At 36.0% G+C, this 12,728-nt stretch overlaps 1 protein-coding gene across 1 annotated transcript; it reads right to left on the bottom strand.

Moving 5' to 3' along the window:
• Nucleotides 1-9,545: 9,545 nt before the first annotated feature.
• On the bottom strand, nucleotides 9,546-11,367 carry LOC126612625 (uncharacterized). The gene is made up of 2 exons (XM_050281090.1): nucleotides 11,109-11,367; nucleotides 9,546-10,411 (listed from the first exon to the last, which is right to left on the bottom strand). The coding sequence occupies exons 1-2, from the start codon at nucleotides 11,257-11,259 to the stop codon at nucleotides 9,741-9,743; spliced, it is 822 nt and encodes a 273-aa protein (XP_050137047.1). The 5' UTR covers nucleotides 11,260-11,367; the 3' UTR covers nucleotides 9,546-9,740.
• Nucleotides 11,368-12,728: the final 1,361 nt, after the last annotated feature.

The following is a 12,728-nucleotide window of genomic DNA, read 5'->3' on the forward strand; positions in this document are numbered from 1 at the left end:
TTTGCTTCGATTAGTTGGCTACGGACTAACTTGGATTGGTTGACAAATTTTCTGACTGAAATTCCACTCCAACCACTTAGGAAGAAAGAGATTTCTCCATTTTTACGTCATTCATAATTCGATGAAAATTTGTGGTTGAATTATTTTGATAAGAAAAGGTAGAGATACCCTAGGTTAAATTGAATTGCATTTCAAATCCTTACTTAAACTCGATAGCTTCTCTTTGAGATATGAACTCTCTTACCTAAAAACATGGTTAGTGATCTTTTTAGCACACATTTTTTTTTTTTTAAGAAATGATATTATCTACAAAGGGGGAGGGGGAGCTTAGCTTCACAATAGGCTAGCAATTATATGGTTCAAATTTTCCTTTAACGAGAATCGAATCTAAAAACTCTCATTTACAAGTGAAGAGGAATACCACTACTCTTTTAGCCTTCTACGCTTTGGAGTGAAAATATCTCTATCTAACAACCTTCCACAAGATTTCGTAACAGTTATTGGGCCAAGCAACCTACACTGGTGCACAAACCAACATGAAAGTCCAAATAGGAGTGCAACCCGTGCAGATTAGGCAAATTTGAAGGTCAACTAATCTCTAACTCATCCTTTTTTTTCTCTTTTTTTTTTAAAGAACTCTAACTCATCATTCACAATTTGTGTTTGGATTTCATCGACTTGGAAAAAATGTGAATCTAACCCAACCAAAGGCGAGCTGGGGTTAATTATCTGGGTCGTAGTAAAGTACGCATAATATATATATATATATATGAACAACCACTTAATACAAATAATGTTACTTGTAGAGTCTAATTTAGCATAAGCGTAATAAAGGCCAAAATTTTACATATACAATATATATCAGAATTCGAATTACAAATCAAGATGGGTTCAGGCGGCCAAGACCTCAACCTAATCCAACTTAAAAATGATGAAGTTGAGGTCGTGTTAACTTGAGACAATGTTTTATCTAATTTGAAATCTGAACTTGCTTGATCAGTTTAAAAGTAGAATTGAATTTGGATATGTATTGATTGGCCATCCTAAGTTGCATTTCTATCTCAATATATAAAAGAAATTGGGTGTTGATTGGGCTGGACCTTCTATTATCCTTTGGTTCTTGACTAGTGGCTGATCTAGTATTCCACTTCAGTACAAGAGGAGCAAATGCAAAGGCATGTTTCAATACTCTGAGCAAAGAGGTGCCCTTTTATGTGCCAACACAATAAATACGCGTTCACTCTTTTAGGAACTTCTACTTCTACTAATTAATTTTCAGTCCAACCATTTCCAACCGAAATAATTAAATATAATCATGGCCAGAATTATAGCCGTGCAAAATATTATTTTTAAATGAACCGTGTCAAGCACTACTCATATACCATCTCTAACCGAATAAGCTAAATATAGTCCCCTCAATAATTTGTTAGTTTTCAGTTTATACTTTAAATTTATTAGTTAATTTGATTAAACTACATTTGAATGTTTTAAAATCTACCCGTTCAATTTGAATTAATTATTGCAACTTAGGAGTTGGGCTCGGGAAAAGGGGCTAAGTCCATCTCCAACCGAAGGCTCGCTAGAGGATTCGTTTTAGCCATCTGGCCCTCTAAGATATTAATATTTTAATGAACAATACATGGCCATATTTGTCTCCAGCCAAAGGGCCAGATGGCTCGTTTTAGCCCTGTCACAAAAAATGATCTCCAACCGAGGATCAAAGGACTATAGTATGAAATGTGAAGAATTGAAATAAAATGAGGTAAGACAGTATGAAATAGTAAAAAAATATGTGAGAAATGGTGTAGGAAAAAAAATTAGAAATTAAAAAAAAAAAAAGGGTTGACACAAAAAATTGAGGGCCCTAAAATGAGCTGAGCAAGTGAAAAGAAAAAAAAAAAAAAATCAAAGTGGGGTCCTCTGGCCCGTTCAGATTCCATGGGGCTCACGAGCCCTCGGTTGGAGATGGTTTTCGGGCTATTTTTGGCCCTCTGGACCCTTCGGTTGGAGATGGCTTAAGAGGGAGCTATATTTGGCCAGCCTGATACCCTTTTGACCAAATAATGGTTTGATAGACTCCATAGAACTATAGCCCAACATTCAGTAATGAGTTTTTAGGCAAATTTATCAGACCATGTTTTGGCTTTTGGACCTTTGAGCCGGAGATGGCTTAATGGATGCTGGCAAAAAAACATGATAAATACAAAGCCTCAGACTCAGAGTGTGTTCCCCCTCCACCATAAATAGCACCAGATATCATCATGCACTTAAACCCTTCTATAAAAAGACCAAGACACCACCAGCTTTAGTTTCAGTTCTCTCTCTCTCTCTCTCTCTCTCTCTCTCTCGATGGACCTTCACATTTGGTGCAACTCAGTGATTTCAAACATCCAAACCGATGCCAAAATTGGGTCTGGGAGCATGGTGTCCCTCAGCGAGCTGGTACTTAGTGCAGATCAAACCAAGATTAACATGCCGATTAATATTAAGTGGAGAGTTTTGTGGAAAAGAATAAAGAAGGAGAAGAAAAGGACGTTGCAGCTGTTTGATTGCTCGACTAGCACTCAGGTCGTGCATGTTCCTTACGATCCTTATACGTATTCCAAGAATTTCGATCAGGGTTCGGCGGCTTGGGCAGATCCAGACGTTCTTTCGAGGTCTTTTTCTGCTAGGTTTGCTGTTCCTTGTCAAGTTTTCCATCAGCCTGCTCAGAACGTTGGCTGATGGAAAATTACAAATTGTGGTTTGGTGTTTGATTTCTTCTAGTTTGGTTCAGCTGGCTTTGCTTCTCTCTCTCTCTCTCTCTCTCTCAAGTTTTTGCTTCTAATTACTGTATTAGCTTTGGAGTTGAGAAATATAAGAAATATGTAGTTATTTTGTTGTTACATCTTACTAAGATTTTCTAGTTTCGTGGTGTCAAACTAGTGCAACAAATCATCGGGTAAATTTACTAGTCAATGTCAAGCATATCCGAGCTTGATAATTTTTAGCACACATTTAGGCATGATATTATGATGTTTTACTGTGATTACTTAATCTCGAGAATGTAGTACATTTTCTCTTCATGGTTTATTTATTTATTATTAAGAGAAACTTCATTAAAAGAGGAACACGAGAAGTTGAAGCAATCCATTAAATCAAACTTATTTAAGTTCTTCTTCGCATTATATAATTCATCAAATCAAACTTATTAAACTTTATTTACCCCTTAAAAAGCATGATATACATGCTGTTAATTAATTGGGAATAATATATTTAATCTTCCAGTTTGAATTATTGATGCTCTTGCATCTAGTACTTTCTTTGTTTTTTTTCTATTCACGCACAATTTTTTACTTCTTATGCACCTCTTGTTAATTTATGTTTTTTAATTTTCTTCAATTTAATTATTAAAATTAAAATAGTATGTAAAAAATAAAAAATAAAATGTAAATATCACACCTCTTTCATGAATACTCTGGTTAATTAACTGTCAGGTTTTCAATTAAAAATATAAAAATAAAAATTTAACTGTAAAAAAATCCGGAACACCCCGAGTACGCGAGCACCAAGAATTTTGCGATTGCAAACCTGCTGCTGCTTTTGTGGACTGCTGACAGAATTACTTTTCACTAGGGTGCTCCATAAGAACCAACAAAAGTATTAAATGGCTTCTTACTTTGTGTGGCACCTACCAACATCTAATGCATGTAGTACAAAAATTAGATAGATATACATATAATATAAACGGACTTGGATTCTCTGCCCTCCCATTTCGGTGCCCTCCTCGTGCCCTCCTGTTTTGTGTAGTCACGGTTAATCCATGCTAACATTTTATATTGTTTTTTATAAAAATAATAAGACAAAAAAAAATAGTAATATAAAATATTGACGTGGCTTAACCGTGACCACACAAACAGGAGGGCACGGGGAGGGCACCGAATTGGGAGGGCAGAGAATCCAAGTCCAATATAGACATACATTTATTTGTTAGAATGATTTATATACAAGGGGTTTACTTTCGCTTGATGTTCCGATTAAATAATGCATTGTAAAAATTTATCTACTTATTAATATATTATTGAACTGAAATGTTAGTATGACAGTAAATTAATTTCATGTAAGTTTCTCTTTACAGCTGAATTTGACAATGTGGTCACTGTTGAATTGAAAAAAAAAAGAGTTTCTTCTCTCAAAATTGTTCAAACCAAAAGTATAAGTAGGGAATCCAAGGCATTGATTGCCACAACCACATCTATGCAATTTGGCACATCTGTTATTCTAAAGATTTCAGAATAGCTTCAATATTACGTATCACTTAGTGTTATGAATTAGATTTAATTATCATAATTGTTAAATCTTTTATTTTGATTTTATCATTTTTACGGACAATTTAAAAAAGAATGGAATTATTGATAAAAACAAAATTAAGGCTTCAAACGGTTAGGCTTGAATAGACAATATAATTTAGAGAAGTTAGCTAGGATGTTCTGCATTAATTGGAAATCATGGTTTCAAGCAGCATAGACCAAAATGCTGCCGCCATAACATCCTCAAAAGGAGCCAAATTATGAACTGAAAAAGTAGACACCAAATTTAAGTCTATTTCCCGAACCTGCAAATATATACAAACAAAGTACGTTATGGATAGAGGGTTAGGTTAAGGGGTACGTAAAATACTCTTACTATAGCGAAGGCCACATAACACTTAGCCTCGATGGGAATCCAACATGCCGGTTGGGGGAGGGGACGTAAGGGAGGGAAGTGGATCTAATATCCAATTTTTGGTCAGAGCCTGCAGATCCGAGCACACGATGGGGGTGGGGATGGAATATCACGGCTAAGGAGGAGGGAGGAAAGGAAAGAAAAGTAAAGGGCAGAAAGCAGTAAAAATAGGAGAAAACTTCGAATAAGGGGCATGAAGCCAAATATAAGACAAGCTTAGGGAAATTGAGACCAAGCTCAAGGAAAACTGGAAAGGGGGAAGGAAGAAGAGGAAGGCAAAGGAGATGAAAGGGAAAGAGGAAGGGTGTAGCGGGTTGTGAGGAGGGAAGGAGGAGAAGGGGGTTGTTGGGAGAGGAAAAGGGCATAGGAGATGGGAAAGAAATAGGAAGGGTATAGCCGGCTGGGAGGAGGGAAAAAGGGGTTGCCACCGGCACTCGAGCTAGCCCAAGGCTAGGGCCGGCGACAAAGAAGCTTCTGGGTTTGTGTTTCAGCAGAAGAGAGAGAGAGAGAGAGAGAGAGAGAGAGAGAGAGAGCTTTTACCTTATTATATGCTCATTATTACATTTCAACCAGGTTTTAGCAGTTTACACATTTTAAATGACCAAATAAATTTGGTTCTTGAATTATTTTGTTTGTTTGTTGAGATGATCGTTGAATAAGGACATAAAACATAGGTGATTTCAACAGTTAAACTACATAGTGGGATAGCCCTAAGACCAATGATTACAATTTATTTTTACAAGAAGAACATCCTTATTGTGGGAAAAGCTTAAATTACTAAGAAATTAATAATGTGTATCAAGTTAACACTTTCTTTCACTTACAACTCGATCCTGCAAGTGGAGAGACATATTAAATGTCAAAACTGGTGCAGCCTCATCTTGCTAGAAATAATAAAACCATGTAACGAAGATGTTTTGAATTCAAAACTTGAGTTCGACTTTCATGCTCCGTACCATTAAATGATATCTAATAAGGTCTTCCAATGTAGACCGTCGACTACCTGTATCATTTAATGATACAGAGTATATGAAAGAAAAATCCCAAACAATTAAAGCATCAGACAATTTGGCCGGCAGTGTACATAAAAGAAAAACCTCATAATGTCATCCCTCTTTATATCTCTCGTGTTTTCACCTTTTTCAGTTGTATGGTTACCAGTGAGTAGCTGAAAGACTCAGAGTCAGTACGTGTAGATGAACAAGGGAATACAATGCACTCTCGGATCATTTACAACATGCATGCTTTATTGGGAATAGTGCATGGCGTAGACTAGACATGAATGGTCCATAATGTATGTTGATGCATTGGTCCCCAACAGTCAACACATTTAATGTTTCATCTGTAAAACACTACAGGGAAAATTCTATTACGATCTCGAGTATTCTATATTTTGGAATTTTTGGTCGAAAAATATTGATCATTGTATCTGTAAAGATTTTTTTTAGTTAAAATGATCATTGAGATTTGTATAATTCATTATTTTGATTCATAAGATTTAAAATTAATAGAAATAGTTCTTGAATTTGTCTACCATAAATCATTTTGGTCATTCAATGAAAAATTATATTAAATAAAGAACAAAATAACAAAAAATACCCTTAATTTAATAAACAATGGGCCAAATGATTTGACAAAAATTAAGAATGTTATTTTGTCATTTTAGCCTTATTTAATGATTTTTATGGAATGACCAAAATAATTGATGGTGGACAAACTCATGGACTACTTCTATTGAATTCAAATCTCAGGGACCAAAGTAAAGAGTTATGCAAATTTCATGGATCATTTTGACTAAAAAGCCTGTCTGTAACCAAGAACTTAACGGCTAAAAATTCTGAAGCATAAAATACCCTGGATGGATACTAAAAAAAATCTCACGAAGGGAAAAAAAGACATTCAATATTTTGGAAGCTAGGCACCAGGAACCAAAATGATTCTCATCTGAAAGGTGTGAAGAAGAGAGTAGGATTCTCTTCACTATTTTTTTCTCTTCCCTTCCCTCCCTTCTTATTTAAACAGTTACGGTTAAACCACTTCAACATTTTATATTAATTTTTTATAGAAAGAGAAAGACAAAATAATGTGTAAGAAGAGTGGAGTGAAGGGGATGAAAAGATGAGGGGAGATAATTCTAGTCCATGAAGAAGAAGAAGATGGTAAAATACCAGGAGGATCCTCTCTGGATCCTCTTTATGAGGATCGTAGGAATCCTCAAATCGTGTCCATTTATCATATATCGTACGGTTAGTTTTTGTCAAGTACTATTTAGATTTAATTTAAAATAAAAATATTTAAAATGATTACTGATCGCACAATAAACGGACACGATTTAAAGATCCTTATGTTCTCATTCGGTAAAATAAATGCTGGAAAGCATATATATATATATTGATACAGTTCCAACCAATTTACCAGACTACGTATCAATTATTCACCAAATCCGACCAACTATATTAAATTCATCTCATGGATGTCGACTCTTCTTTCTGTTCTCCAACGGTTTGCTGCGACTGACTTGATAATATGTGCAGCGTGATGCCATAAATAGTGGGTATGAAGTTAGGAACTTTTGAAAAGGTTAAAAAGTTGTTAAGATGTAAACCAATAATATAATTTTAGGCTTTTTAGCGAAAATGGTATCTGAGATTTGCATAACTCCTCATTTTGATATCTGAGATTTCAAATCAATAGAAGTGGTCACTGAGATTGTCCACCATCCATCATTTTGGTCATTCCGTTAAAAACTTCGTTAAATGTCCTGGAGCTCTTGGTCGGAAGTTTGGGCAATTTTCAAAACTTCGTAACTCAATCGTTTCTTAACCAAATTTGACCTATAATATATCAAAATGAAGATAGGAAATCGTAGAATAAAATTATATCATTTGGAAGCCCAATGGTTGCCGGAGATGGTTGAAAAATAGCCCTCAAAGTTGAATGTTCCAAGAGAAAACTGAAAAACTTGCCGGAAACTGGACAAACTTTAAACGTTTATAACTTCTTTAATACTCAACGAAATCAAGTGATTCAAAACTAAAATTATACTCCTCGACAAGACTAAGAGAATGGTACCTTTTTCAGCAGCTAACTCATCGTGCTTTGGCCGGAAAACGGCTCGAAAATGGTCAACTCGAGACCAAGACATCCACTTTCGAGCTATTTTCTGGCCAAACCATGGTGATTTAGCCGCTGAAAAAGTATCAGTCTCTTCGTTTCATTGAGAAGTATGATTTTCGCTTTCGAATCACTTGATTTCGTTGAGTATTGAAGAAGTTATGAACGTTTAAAGTTTGCCCAGTTTCCGGCGAGTTTTCCAGTTTTCTCTTGGACCAATCAACTTTGAGGCTATTTTCCGACCATATCTGGCAACCATTGGGCTTCCAAATGGTATAATCTTATTTTATACTTTCCTATCTTCATTTTGATATATTATGGGTCAAATTTGGATAAGAAACGATCGAGTTACGAAGCTTTGAAAATTGCCCAAACTTCCGGTCAAAAGCTCCGGGACACTTAATAGAGTTTTTAACGGAAGGACCAAAATGATGGATAGTGGACGATCTCAGGGACCACTTCTATTGATTTGAAATCTTAGGGACCAAAGTGAGGAGTTATGCAAATCTCAGAGACCATTTTGGCTAAAAAGCCATAATTTTATGTTCTAACACTTCTCTCTCATTGAATCAATAGGATGATATATGTCAAATTTTGAATGCTAACAACTTCTTGGAATCTGTAGTTGTAACTTTAGGGAACGAATGCTGTAACTATCGAGAAGGGAATGCAGTTATTGACAAATTAGCTAATTTAAGGTTCCTCTCATCTTCTCTTGTTTGACATGCAGATTCTCTTCTTAAGGTTTTTCTTTTGGGTTGTGATTTTCACACACCCTTAACTACTTTTTTCACACCCTTCCTTATTTTTTAGTACTTAATTGGTATCATCCTATTTAATCTTCCATATATACCCCTCCCTATTTAATCTTTCATTAATTACCATAAAAAAGTAGGAAGGGTATATATGGAAGATTAAATAGTAGGATACCAATTAACTATTAAAAAATAGGGAGGGGTGTGGGAAAAGTAGTTAAGGTTGTGTGAAAATCACAACCCTTTCTTTTTCTGCAATTAGATTTCTTAGGCATGCAGATTTATCTCTCCTTCTTGATGTACCATTTTCTTTTTTACCTAAACCTTGCAGCTTTTCTTGCATGTTTTGACCTTTTAGGTTCTATTTTATAGGAGTTTGGTCCTATGCCCCCCTTCCCCTCCCCCTCCTGTATTTTTTTTTTCGAGAAGAGTAAGGTTTATGTCTCCCTCATTTTCTTGTGTTTTCTTTTTAAAGAAGGGTAAGGTTAATGTCTCCCCTCTCCTTTTTTTCTTGTTTTTAATTTTCTTATTTTATGAAGGTAAAATTTATGTCCCCCCTGATTAGGTGTAATCATTTTTATTTTACATTATATATATATCAATAAAATTCTCTCATGCCACCGAGATTCTTCAAAAAAAAAAAAAAAAAAGTAAAAAACCGGAGAACATAGAATCAAATTCAATCAATTGTTTAAGAAAATAAAGTGATAAAAATTTGGGACACAAGTCACAATTTTGATTATTGTAATAGAAAGACACGAAATCTGAGTTTTGTAACACTTTGCCCTTAAATTATCGTGGTGCCGATCTAAAAGTTGCCATATCTTCTAAAAGCATTTCTTGAGGCTTGTTACTAACGCTCATATTCTGTGTAGTGCGTTTTTATTTTGAGGTGTGACAATATGCCACATGGCTTACAAATCACAACTCACATGTTTAGGAAGAAGCTCTTTCTGTATAACACTAAGTTAATGGATGCTAATGCTTTGTATGAATTGTGAGAAAATAGCATGTTACAACTTACAAGGCCATCTCAATTTCCAGCATGGAATTTTTTTTTTATGGTTCTGTAGGGATAGTAATGAAGGTACACAAATATGATGCCAACAATTTGCAATTGACACTTGAGTTAGAACCGGAAACCAAATTGTTTCTTGGAATCCAAGGCTAAACCAGAGAAAGGCCACAAATTACAACTACTGCATAAACACTAAAATCTATGAATATACCTCGAATGGCTTGGTAAACCACCAAACCCCTCTCCAAAAGCTTAACTGCTTCAACCCAATTATGTCCATCCTGAGGCCCTGCCGCTCCTTCTTCCTCTACCTCCTCTCGTTTCACAAGCCACAACCGTGCAAAAACAATTGTTACGTCAGTCAGCAGTATAATGTACAGAGGCCTCGAGGCCACAACGCTCTCCGAATTAACCAAGTTCATCCCAAACAATGCGTAATCAGCAAAAGACAACACTACCAAGAATGCTATTATGAGAGAACAGACAACTCGTGTGCACTCGGATTCTACTATGCAGGAGTTTAATCTTTTCGAAGAGAAAAACCTTGCCCTCGTATGCCGCCTGCTTGCAGGTTCTGTATCGGTTGATGCCTTTTGAACTACTGATGTGCCTAATTGTGTTTGAATTTTGGCGGTGGTGTCACCAGCGCCTTGCGGTTCCATAGTGCTTGTAGTTGTTGTGTCACATTTGAAGGATGAAGGTCCATCTAATTGGCTTCCAGTTTCAACATTGTCTTTCCTTGAAACGTCTTCACTCCTAGCTTCATGTGCTTTTTGCAATGGGGAACCCGCACGATTGTCAACCTTACCCTCAGTACCAGCTGCAAAACCAGGGAAATTGATAAGAATAAATACCACCTAGCTAGTAATAACATTTTTGTTCAGCACTAATCCCACGTCGGTTGGGATTATGTGAATTAGACAGTGTGTCAGCAAGGTGGTTAGTTTTCTGTGTTGTTTGAGCGATCTATCGAACCCAAAATCGGACATCTAAAACACACAAACTTTTATCAGAACCAAGAGAGGGAATGGGCCACCAATTGTAAAAATGTAAACTTTTGGGTTTGAATTGGCACTTCCTTGATTGTGATATGATGCAGTGAAAACGGAATTAGCTTATGTATTTTCTTCTCTTTCTTAAAAACCAAATCCCTGGAAATCAATATATGCTAGCACAAAATAAATAATAAATAATAAATAAATAAATAAAAGACTATTTGAATCATGCAAAAAAATTCAATTAATTTTATAAATTAACAAAAGCTGAAGAGATTTTTAGGTGTTAATCATTCTTATTATCTAATTAGTCATCAATCATGGTTTGAAAAAAAATGAGTAATTAATCATGTGATGTGATGAAAGAGATACAATCGTTGATGAAATCTGTTGTCAAAAAATAACATGAACCCTACATATGATGATATCTATAATCAAATTAACAGAAATAATCAAACAACAAAAGTAGTGGTGTCGTAAATTAAACATCTTTTTCAATTTTTTGAGATGGAATTCATATACCGTTGTGACGGTGGGATTGTGGTGGTACTGAAGGTGACGGTGGTGGTGACGGAGGAGGAAGAGATTGAATCCGACCCGTGATCAGAGCCATACGATCCGACCCTCTCTCTACAATTCTTCTTCTTCTTTCTTCTCTGCTGGCGTTGTCCATTGTCTTCGCCTTTGATGAATGATTCTTGCTTCTGAGTTTATAACTGTTTTGTGTCGGTCGGGTATTTCCGTTAGAGAGAGATCCATATAATTACAGGGCAAACCTCTGCGATGTCGTTTAGTTGGTCAACGGAAAAATATCAGCTTCGATCTCAAAGAAAAGAACAAAATCATTACTTGTCATTATCGATCGACACGCCTATTTGGGCTGGGCTGGGGTAGAGTTGGGCTATTAAGAAATTTAAGAGCGATGTCCAAAGAAATAGAGACCAAGGTTGGACGTAAAACGTGTTTATTATTAGGGTTTACGTATAGGACTCGTCATTTAGAGAAGTCAAATTTCAGACCTTTTGTATAAGTAAAGGATATCACTAGACCATAATATTAAATGACGATACAACCGTTAAACGTGAGTTGTTGGAAAATTAATTTATTATTATATTTGTTTTTTTGTATAAAGGATATGTATGATGGAGTAAGGATTGCTGTATGAACTCATGGAGGACAAACCGAAAGCTTTCCCATAATTGTAGGATTACATCAAGACTCATCTTTAAGTCTTTACCTTTTTACATTGGTAATGGATGAGTTAATGGACATATCCAAGATGATATTCCTTGGTGTATGCTTTTCGTAGGACAACATAATGTTGATAGATGAAACTCAGGAGGAAGTAAATGCAAAGCTTAACCCTTGGCGGGAAGCATTGGAATCTAAAAGACTTCGCCTAAGTAGGTCAAAGACATAGTATATGAAGTGCAAGTTCAATGTGAACATATGTGCAAATGAGTTAGAGGTGAGGATTGGAGATCAAGAAGTACCAAAGAGCAAACGCTTTCGCTATCTTGGATCTATCTTGTAAAATAACGGAGAATTGGATGGAGACCTCAATCATAGAATACAAGATAGGTCAATGAAGTGGAGGAGTGCATCAAGTGTGTTGTGCGATCGTGTATGCTATTTAAGCTCAAGGAAAAATTTTACAAGACGGCAATAAGGCCACCTATGCTTTATGGCACGAAATGTTGGGCGGGAAAGCATCAACATGCACACAAAAAAGGTGTAGCGAATATGAGAATGCTTCGTTGGATGTGTGGGCACACGAGAAAGGACAAGATTAGGAATGAGGATATTCGAGGTAAATTGAAGTAGCCAAAATTGAAGATAAGATGAGAGAGAATCGGTTAAGCTGGTTTAGACATGTGAAACGAAGACCTACAGATGCTTCAGTTAGAAGATGCGATTATGAGACAGAGGCTCAGGGCCAAAAGGGTAAGGGAAGACCTAGGAAGACTTGGAAAGTGACTCTAAGAAAAGACTTGAATTACTTTGACATGCCCAACCCCGATATCCTCTAAACACCAGGGTAGGCTTGTGTTGGCCGACACTCGAAGGTGACGAAGCCATACTAACATGCATGAAAGCTATGAAGAAAGAACGAACGTAAATAAAAAATCGTAAATTTAACTA

This window comes from Malus sylvestris, chromosome 17, assembly GCF_916048215.2.
Source record: "Malus sylvestris chromosome 17, drMalSylv7.2, whole genome shotgun sequence".
Taxonomy (NCBI): domain Eukaryota; kingdom Viridiplantae; phylum Streptophyta; class Magnoliopsida; order Rosales; family Rosaceae; genus Malus; species Malus sylvestris.